At 40.7% G+C, this 10,724-nt stretch overlaps 1 protein-coding gene across 3 annotated transcripts in view; it reads right to left on the bottom strand.

Moving 5' to 3' along the window:
- Positions 1-647: 647 nt before the first annotated feature.
- ZNF521 (zinc finger protein 521) overlaps positions 648-10,724 on the bottom strand; it is a 307,230-nt gene continuing 297,153 nt past the window's right edge. For all 3 annotated transcript variants that reach the window (XM_090285695.1, XM_090285693.1, XM_090285694.1), the window contains one exon: positions 648-1,457. In XM_090285695.1, coding sequence (XP_090141821.1) covers positions 1,428-1,457 — 30 coding nt within the window. In that variant the 3' untranslated portion in view covers positions 648-1,427. The remainder of the gene's footprint in view (positions 1,458-10,724) is intronic.

Raw genomic sequence — 10,724 nt, 5'->3', positions numbered from 1 at the left:
ATCAAGACTCAATTTACATAGTTCATTTTCATCTTTCAAAAGAAAAAAAAATTTGAAATGAGAGCTCCTACTCATTCCCCAGTATTTGGCAGGTGATGGGGCCAGCAATCTTCCAGAGACACCCACGCATGCGTGAAGGCTGATGACCAAGCTGCCACCCCGGGCTGGGGAGCCAAGGCCAGGAGGTGGATCGATCTGGAGGAGACAACAGTGGGAGTCAGGGCCAGAGTTAGGATGAACAGCCACTGGCTCCCTGCTCTGTGCTTTGTCTTCTGAATGAACAAAGCTGCTTCTTAAGTACACATGAGCCAAACTGCCTCTCAAATTGCAGTCATCTACTTTGACTTCAGATTTGCACAGCATGACACGAATTGGGTTGCAAATTATGCAGAAAACAGCCATCACATTCATCTGTGATGTCAGAATCCTCCAGTACAATGTGACCTGGTGGTATCTGAGAGAGCAGATGTACCTTGGGTTTGAGTCCTTTCCCCAGCTGCATTTGGCCCAAAGTGAAAAGGTTAAATATGATTGAGGTTAGGTCTGTGATATGCTCAAGAGAAGACTTCATTTCCAAGGGTGCAGGCATTTATTACTTTTTTAATGGTAAAGTAACTAGAAAAAGAAAACACACAAATACACTCATGTCTAATGGTAAACTGAATTTATTTCCTCTTGGAAAACAATTCCAGTAATCTCCAGGTTCAGACTGCAGAGTAAACATTAATAACAGTAACATACAGGTTAGTTCAACTGATTCAAGAATTTGGCTGTGTGAAATCATTAAGGAAAACCTTGAACACTCAAAGCTTCAAATGTATCCAGGAAAAAAAGTCTTTGACAGTCTACATAACAACTATTGCATATATAGTGATGCTACCTGTCACATTGCAAGGCTTACAAATATATATACGGGCCTTATCCAGCTGTGGGGTTCTGTTCTGTGAGAACATCTCTTCATGGTTTGCAAGAATCTTCAGCAATAAAAAATAGTCTCGGATTTAACCATTGATTTACCAAAAGAGAAATTCTAGGCTTAAGTGTAAATAAAAGGAAGTCCAAATATAGTCTCATGTGTAACACAGTTGTCTTAATATGTCTTCCTTGAAAATACTTTCTCTTAAGCCATTTAGCTCACATTTTTTTTTAAATCGTGCCTGAATAGGGCCCAAGTCCACTAGTCTTTATAAGACCATTTTAGTTTCAGACAACATAATACATGTGCAACACTTTATATACAAAGAGTCTATCCGGTGCTCAAAAGTTCAAACACATGAACATCCAACAGTTTTGATAATACAAGTTTTATGGTACAATACAATGTTTCTGAATAATATACATTAACAATGAAAGTTTCGTGCAAAGAGTAAAACATGTTCCCTTTTTTGTGCCACAGAAGTAATTCTCCTTCACAGACCATACTTGCACTAACTGCTGTGTTGGGTCATCGTATGATTCTGTAACAAAAAAGAAAGAGGAGGGGAAAAATAAAACTTAAAGTGATTGTATTTTCATCATCAGACCATGTATCTATAGATGCTGACTGATTTATGACACCACGAACAATGTGTTTCATACCCTGATGAATAGGTGCTCAGAGCCCTGACTCCACCCCGCCCAGTACCAGGAGGGAGGTGCAGGGCCAGGGGCCACCTGAGCTGGGGTGAGAGGACCGGCCCGCATCTTTCCTTTGCTCTGCTCTGCCATGCCTTCCCTTCAGAATACCCTCCCATTCTCTCTTCTTATCAAAACATCACCCATTTTTCAATGACCAGGTTAGCACCATTTTAACAGTTTTCTTTATCTGTGCATTATTTCCATTGATTACAATGCTTTTGTTCGAATCACTCTTGGCTGGTGAACATCTTGACAGAGGTTCTATCTGTCCCTGAATAGAAACTTCAAAGGCAAAAGCTGCCTGGCCACCAACCCATGGAGGGGACAGGAAGCTCCTCCAGCTCCTCTCCTACAGATAGGTGCAGGGCTCCGTCAGCACATGGCTTAGGAGCAGATGACAGCAGCTGGCAGCCACTCCCTCACCTCCAGCTGATGCAGCCTTTGTTGTATTTTGGTACTTTCCTCTCCATCCACACAGCATGTCCCCTTTCCGAGTGAACAACTTCTTCAGATTGTCAGAGGCCAACTGAGATCCCTGGGACTGTGGCCTGCGCTGTGGTGACCCTGTGCACCCATTCGCAGCCTAAGTCTAGAGGTGGCCTGGTTTCCACCTTCCCTCCTCTGCACTTCCACTGGGCCTTGTTCTCCCAGCTCTCACTGTGCACATCACCCGCCCATTCCTTCTGACCAGAATCTTGAGGCCTAGCTCAAAATACTACCACTTCCATGCTCACCCCATATAAAATTAATTTTTCCTTTCTCTGATTTCCTACCGCACTTTCTAATGCTTATATAGTACACTTGTGGGTCTTTTCTTCTGGTATTGGTGGGCCTGGCTCTCTATGTCAGTAATCCTGTGTTCATTCATTTATTCACTCCTTCACAACATCTGTTGAACCCCTGCATCACCCCCTGGGGCGGCCACAGCATTGCAGTGCTCAGGAAGGAGGGGCTGGCCAACCGAAGGATTGACCAGTGAGGCAAGGGCTGCCGAAGGGAAGAGGATGCTCCCTGCCCTCGTGCCTTCACCGTGCTCACAGTTTAAAGAAGAAAGTAATGTGGGCACATTCTGGTAAAGCAGTGTGATGGAATTATATTAAAAGTGAACATAGAAATGTCACCATTACACTTAACCTTGCTTGCCCTTTCAGGAAGGCACTGTGGTGCAGGTAACACGTGACATTTTCAGAGAGACTGGAGACAGGAGAAGGCTTTCAGTATGCGGGGCGGGGGGGGGGGGGCACTAGGTCAAGAGGCCACAAGGGCCAAGGCAATGAAGCAAAACTCTGCAAGATGTGTTTGTGGACCTGCAATTTTTCAGACTGGCTAGTCTTCTAGGGTGTCCTGAACCGGGAGTATAGATGGAAGGGAAGATGGCGTTAGTCTGGGGCCAGATTCTGAAGAATCTTCTGTACGTTGCTAAGGGCTTCAGACTGTCTTACAGGTGAAGAGGAGCTATGGAAGTTTTTTAAGCAAAAGGGTTTGACTTAGAGAATTTTGTTACGTATTCATTCCCCAGAACAACTAACCAAAAACCTTCTCAGTGAATGTGTGCTGATGACCAGAGACTTGGCTGCTGACGTTTTCCAGATGTGGCTGAGGGCACTGGTGAGGGAGACGGGAGACTTGTGAAGAGGACTCAGGCTTTCCTTCCCCTTTCAAACTTAGCCCATTTTTGAAAACTGAACACAAACAATAATGATGGGAAACAACATTTCACTCTCCCTTGTTTGAAACAGCTATTTTGATTAATTCAAGATAAACTGGACTTTTTTTCTTCTTAGTAGTCTTAGCCTCAAAGTGCATACAGAAGTAGAGTACTTTCATGCCAATTCTCTTTTTCTTTGTATTCATTTTTAACTAATAGGTAAGTTAGAAAACTAATCAAAATATGGATGAGACTAAAAAGCTTTCTCATTTCCTTAAAAAAACAAACAAACACAATCATGATCAGAGAGGTGATAAGTAATACAAAAGTCCAACTACTCCAAATACACTAAGTTTTCATGTACATTTGCTATCTCTAAGAGTCAAGTCTGATATTAACAAAAGTTTTTTTATTTTAAAAGAAGAATCTAAAAAATAAATACAAGTCATGATTACTGTTACCTAAATGATAGAACACTAACAGCAGAGAGGAAACTTTTGTTTTATATCAGAATCAAAGTAAAAAAAAATCAGCTTAATAACATTATTTTTAAAAGTTTAATGTGTTTACAATAGACATTCAATATCTGACAGAATTCTAGAGGTTAATAAAGGAAGATAATATTGCAATCTCTCCAGTCTTTTTTGTATGTGCCTATGTCATGATGCTACAAAACAAGACCCTAACACAATCTGGCCATAATAGTTGGCAATAGTTTTGTCTCGCATGCTTTCATCCTAAACTAAAGCCATATAAGTCACTTCAGAGCTGAAAAAAAAGAATAAATACATGATTCCAACAGATTGAAGATGCCACACTAAAAGCATTATGCTTTGCATATTGAGAGAAGAATATAAATCATTTGAGAGAAAGACAAGAGTATGGTTTGTGAAATTCAAGCTTATGCAGAAATAAAGAGCTCCAATATAAATAATATCTAAATGGGAAACCTGGCCTGAAAAATGGTAAAGGGAGAAAGTTCCCTTGCATATGCTTGAGATCACTCATGTCTTGTCATTTTTTCTTTCTTTTGTTTAGAAAGATAGGCCCCCATTCTTGGTGCCCACCACTGGCAGGGACTCTCAAGGTGGGAAGGGGTATATTCCTAGATGGCCCTGGGAAACAGGCATATAAGCATTGAAAGGAAAAGAAACCCATCATCAAGGGCTTGCCCTCACCCCCTAGGAGGGACCCTGGGATGTGTCCATTCCTCTCCCCCATGCAGTATTCTGAGTTACTGAAAATACAAATGGCCTAATTTCATTTTCTGAAGGAAGGAATGGATGCCTGAGCTGCAGAGATTATTGGATTGGCTTTTTGGGGTTGGTGAGAACAGTTAAAGTGTCAGTCTCTAGACTGCACTGAAGATCCTTTGATAAGAGAACCAAGAAGTTGCTCCGTAGCAGCCCCCTCTGTATTTTGTGTTTTAAATATCATAGACATCATTTCTTTAGAAGCGGAGGCAAGAAGCAAGGGGGAAGGATGAATGGTAGACCAGAGGAGCCCTAAGCACAAAGAGCGTAAGGCTCTAAAGTGTTTGGCTCCCACCCTGGCTCCTGGCCATGCCACAGAGCAGGGCTCCCTTCACTGCAGCACCAACATGGATATGCAGAGGAGCAAATGCTTCCAGGCCATCAGCGAGCAGTCTTCCCGTGTAAGTTTCCTGCTCTTTAGGTCCAGAGGAAACCTCTACACTAAAACAAAGCAGTGGGTAATCTCACCAATTTTACACAGCAATTCACAGTCCCCGAAGTACTTTAATGCAATGACAGGTTATGAGAAAAAATATCTGTTCCAATGAAGGGAAAGTGTTTTACATAATCGAGGAGACCATCAGCGCAACACTGGTGGGGGTGGGGGGTGATGACAGAAAAGGAAGTAGGAAGGAAAGAGAACTTCTGTAATCCCACAGAGAGCCATACTCTACTCTGCAAAAAGCCATCTCTTGGAGACCCCATGTCTAAGTAACTGAAAATTGCAAACCATTAATCCCAGTTATGAACAGTTGTTTTACACGAGGGGGGTTTGTTAGAAAAAAAATCAAATCCACAACACACCTAAAAGCTTAAAAGAAGATCTATCTACGTATGATACCTTAATAACTAGGTCTGAAAACCAAAAAACACTCTAGAATAAAGGGCCCCATTTGGAAGGAGTGAGTTCTATCTTTTTTTTCTCTTTAAATGTGAAATTAAACTTAGAAAGCTAAAAAACAGATGAGGACCTACCTTAAAAATTCCCTTCTAGCATTATGTATTTCTTTAAAAATATGAAATGCCTTTCATTTTACAAGGCTGGAATTCTCATTTTGGGCTTGGCACTCTAACAAATGATTAATTCAGCCTCCTCCTTTCTGAGAGCTGACCACATTTACTGGTCAAACGGTTTAATCCTATTTAAAACACAATCCAAGCAAAATATTTTAAAAGAAAAATAAAAACCCATGATCCCCTGAAACTGGTCACCTTGGCTAAGCTATCCCATTTTCTCTCAATCTTGATGTGAATTTGAGTTTTTGCCCCAATAGCAATGATGAACTTAAGCTTTGGAGGGAAGCTGGGGCTTGGGGGAGGGGAAGGGGAATCTACCTTCCCAAGATGGAAAAAGTAAGTCCCCACCCCCAAAAGTTGCGCCACTGAGTGTCTGACCTTTTGGCAGAGGCCACTTCTCGTCTGTGCTTTGTAACCCTCTCTTGGCATTGTCAAAATGTTAAGTAGCAATGGTAATACAAATAAAAACTGCCTTTGAATGGAAGTTTTGTGAGATTTGTTGCTTCAAAGACGTTAATCATTTTTACCAGGACTTGTCTATTTATAGTCCTTTGTCTCAAACAAATTCTGACAAGCTTTTAAAACTAAGAAAAAGAGCCAGCAGGCTATTGGGGGGGAAAAAAAGGAATGAAAAAATAAAACAAAACAAGCTTTCCACTAATTCACCATGCCATTAGAAGCTCGAATTTAAACTGCAGTTGTATCCAATTTAAATGAGATGTTTTCCGACCAGATGAAATAGCAGGCAATTGTGGCTCTGCAACAATGCAAGGCGGGAAGAAATAAAGAAATATAAAGATTAAATGTGGCTGTTGCTTTCAACAGATGGTGACAGCACCATGGCAGCATGCTGCTTTTCCTTTAGTTGAAGAACACAAACATTCGCAATCAATCATCACTGATTAACTAATTACATTACCCTTCCTTTTATCACTAGGGTTGGACCTTTATCAGTAAACACCATGGATAATCTGTATGCTCTTATTTTTCTAGAAGCATATTCCAGTACACATGCAGCCGTGCACTTACAGGCTACAAACAGAATTCTTTCTACATTACCGTCCACTTTTAAAGCACTACTGCTTTTTTATTTCTTTTCTTTTCTTTTTTTTTTTTCAAACAAAAGCAATTGGTTTCCAACAGGCTGGATAATAAGTCTTTTGACCTGCATTCTTCTTTGACCCATTAAGGTCACCCCTGCGCTCGGGCATATAGCTGACTTAGGAAATGCCTGCAAGTCCTACATTTCATCTGCTGCCCACTCAAAATAAAGCTTTCTTTAAATGTGTCTGTACGGGTCCCCGAAGGCCAAAGAGACATCCCTGTAGTGGGCAATAGAGGGACAGAAGCTTCTGCCTTTATTAATGAATGCAGACCATTATGAGTCTGGCTGGCTCCTTCCCTGTTCCCAGAAGCATATACTGTACGTGACTTAAAATGCTAGAATATTGACACAAAGCGAGCCGGGCACCCCTAAGGAAAATTACTCCTTGGATATAATGTAGGCTCGTAACAGCTATTAGAGTACAAAATAAAACCCTCCGGGATCAAACTGACATATACCGCATTCTACCTAGTCCTCAAACATTAGAAGAATTTCTTTGTGAAGGCATTCTCAAGGACAGCATTAAACTGACTTTTGTAGCAATCTGCAACAGCATTTTGGCTTAGAGCTTTTAGTACTAAATCTCTGGTTTGAATCAATATAAGTACTATATCTTCCACATTAATCAATACATTTGGTTCAATACATGTTCTATTAAATTATACTTTCTAATCAAGATTTTTACATTTCTCCCCCCTCTCTCATTTTTTTCATACTCAACTTCTTTTGCTGGTAAAATACTTTTAAAAGTGTATAGAGCTAATGATGACAGGATACTGGTTTTATTCCCCCCCCCCCCCCCCCCATACGGTACAGACAAGATTGTCACAATGCAGAGGGCAGCCTTTCAATGTCTTAATAAGGTTATGGTATGTGAATGCGATAAATTAACATTTTCAAAGTCTACACAATTACAGAAGTACTCTTAGTTTTAAATTAATTAAAAGTGAATAGCTACAGCTCTAGAAACATCATTAGGAATGTTCTAAAAATTACACCAAAGATCCAAGTCATCCAAAAGTTCCAATCAGACCCCACTGTGCCGTCCCAAAGTTTCCATTACCCACACACTATATAATTCCTGGCTGGAGAAATGTTGAGTAATTGTGTTTTCGTAGATCTTAGCTGGTAAACATCAGGAACATATAGGTGGATTTGTGCATTTTTATGAGCTTTGTTATACTTTATTGAATACTCTTTAGAAGACAATATATAATATTTCCCAAAGTGCTAGAAGAATCTAAGAAACATTCATATACTGGATTTTCACAGCCAGGGAGGTTGACTCATAATTTTTACTTTGGTTGAATTTACTAAAATGAGATTCTACTTTTTTATTTTGACATAGCAATGGCATTTCTGAAACTGTCTGTCATGATATGCTCCCCCCTCTTTAATGCCATGAATGTTGCATTTATGACCATGTTTGCACTGACAGAATTTCCCTTTTTATTTTTTCATATGGTAATGTCATCACCATGAACTTACAGAGACACTGACGCATTTTCTTTTGACATTTAACAGTTCACACGGGCTTGGCCTGACATCTCAAAGCATTTTCTGGATGACACTAAGCTTTATTAAAGCAAAAGGTGAAATGGCATCATCAGAAGTGATCAGAAAAATACAAGATATTAAAGGCAGAAAAGGACTATTAGGTTATTTGATTTGTCCCCTTGCTGGGAACAGAATGGTTTTATAAAGTTCCTATTCCGGGCCAGTTTTAAATGGTTCTGGCAATGAAGCTTCCACCACACCTCCCATAGGAAATGATTTCACATTCTAATAAGCCTCACTGAAGGGCACTGTTGGACAGTCACACTAAATAAACCTAGAAAGGGATGGTCTGAGATAACCAGGCAGCATATGGACAAAGCTTGACTAAATATGGAGAGGGGGGGAGGAGAGAGAGACAGAGAGAGAGAGAGAGAGAGAGAGAGAGAGAGAGAGAGAGAGAGAGAGAGAGAGGAGAAATATTTCCAAAGTAACCCCAAAGATAATCCAGTGAGCTACTTTCTTAAGTCATTTTATAAAATACATGTTATTCAATGGTTTCATGGTAGATTCTGGAAGGCTGTCCTGTATGCTCCAGGTTGTTCAGCAGCATCCCTGGCCTCCACCAACAACATGCCAGTGGCACCTTTCCCAGTTGTGACAACCAGAAATGTCTCCAGACATTGCCACATACCTGTGGTGGGAAGAGCATCATCCTCAATGGAGGACCACTGCTTTATAGCACTAAACACACCGAGCTTGCATGTCATGCCTAAGCACACTCCTTAGTCTTCAGTCTACGAAAGCACTTTTCAACCTCTTTCCTCCCATGGCACACATAAACCAATTACCAAAATTCTGTGGCACACCAAAAAATAAAATTTTTGCCAATCTGACAAAAAAAAAGGTAAAATTTTGATTCATTCACACCAACAGATCTTGTTGTGCTGGCTGTCATTTTTTTACTTAACAATACAAAGGAAAAAAAGTCAGTGTCCCTGACTAAATAGTCAGGTATTGCATGTTTTAAAAATTCTTATGGCACACTGGTTGAAAATTGCTGGTCTAAGAGGTATCTCTCCAATCAATTAAAAAAAAAGCTAGCAAAAAGGATGCATATATACTACAGAGAACTATATAGCATGGAATTTTAAAATACAGTCAATGGGTAAGAGTAGACAGTTGTTAATAAATTGTGGAAAGGATTCTTGGAGATACATACTAAATGATATTGCTCATGTGAAGAATGGAGTCTCTCCAAAAATGTTCACTCACTCAGCAATTCACTAAAGCCTTCCATGTACTATCAATGAACAAAGGTAGTACATTTTAGTGGCAACTAATCAAGGCTTCTTTAGGAATATTTGTAATCTAATAAAGTATAAAGGGACCTAAATATTAAACTCTGGAAATTAATATTTAGGGTATGGAAACAACTATCTATATTGAAAGAACAGCAGAGCCACTATCCTCAATTTGCTGCTCTAGATCCTATCTCAGGAGTCAACTAAGCCTCTAAGTAACACTGCAGAGAACCAAAGAGATAGTTTCAGAACTGAGAGGGTCATGGCAGCACCTGGTCCAATACCTCATTTTATAGATGAGGGAATTAAGTCCCAGAGAGTTTAAGTCAACTTTCAAGGTCTAAGAGCTACTCCAGTGGCTGAGCTGGCTTCAGGCATGAAGTAACCGGTGAGTGGTGCTGGTCGCTGGTCCCTGGGCTGGGACAGCTGCCGGCAGGACAGATGCTCACTGTCCTGGTGCTCAGCAATCACAGGGAGGACAGGGAGCTATGGCCTCAGAGCAAGGGCCCCTCACCTCCCGGGAGGAGTCACACTTCCCTGGTGGGGGAGTGACAAGGAGAAGAAGGTGAGAAGGGAATAATGGGCTCCAGAAGTAGGGAGCATGCAGCAGTCAGGCTGAGCGCCACAGCAGGCGGACAGTGTTTAGGACTCAAAGCCTCTCTGGAGTGAAGACTCCCCAGACCGGGCAGGAAGGCAGGGAGGTGGTGCAAAAGGGCCTGTTTTCACTACAGGTGATCTTTTCTACACAACACCCAGCCGGCTGGAGAAGCCTATGGTGATTAGCAGTCCCAAGAATAGCTACCTAATTAGCCCGGGCTTAGTCCAATGTGAATCTTCAGAAGCCTAGGCAAAGATTAATTTTTAAAATAATGCCATGTCCAAAGTGCTATAATGCTGAACAATTTCCAGTATTTTGACAATTACACATTACAGAGAAATAAAATAAGCCACTCTGGTCAACTATCTTCAAAAAGATAAATACTGCTGATGGGTAATATGTAAGAAATGTTAATGTACAATTTCATTTTTCATTAAGAATTTAGGTAGTAAAATTTCAGGCACTAGCTGACTGACCCCTATCTGTTTTGCATACCGGATCGGCTTGAAAATTTCCCTCTTTGGAACTGATTATAGCCTTCACTATCTATTACACTGAGGAAAAAAGTGCTGAGTTAGATGAACAAGCTGAAAAGAGTAAAATGAACACTGAAAAACACATTAAAGGTATAATGTTTACTTTTAACAGAAAAAAATACACTGAGCTACCTGTTTGCATGCAAGGAAAC

This window comes from Furipterus horrens, unplaced genomic scaffold, assembly GCF_987537825.1.
Source record: "Furipterus horrens unplaced genomic scaffold, mFurHor1.1.pri manual_scaffold_8, whole genome shotgun sequence".
Classification (NCBI taxonomy): domain Eukaryota; kingdom Metazoa; phylum Chordata; class Mammalia; order Chiroptera; family Furipteridae; genus Furipterus; species Furipterus horrens.
The sequence above is the reverse complement of the archived record's forward strand: the minus strand, read 5'-3'. Positions and strand labels throughout refer to the sequence as shown.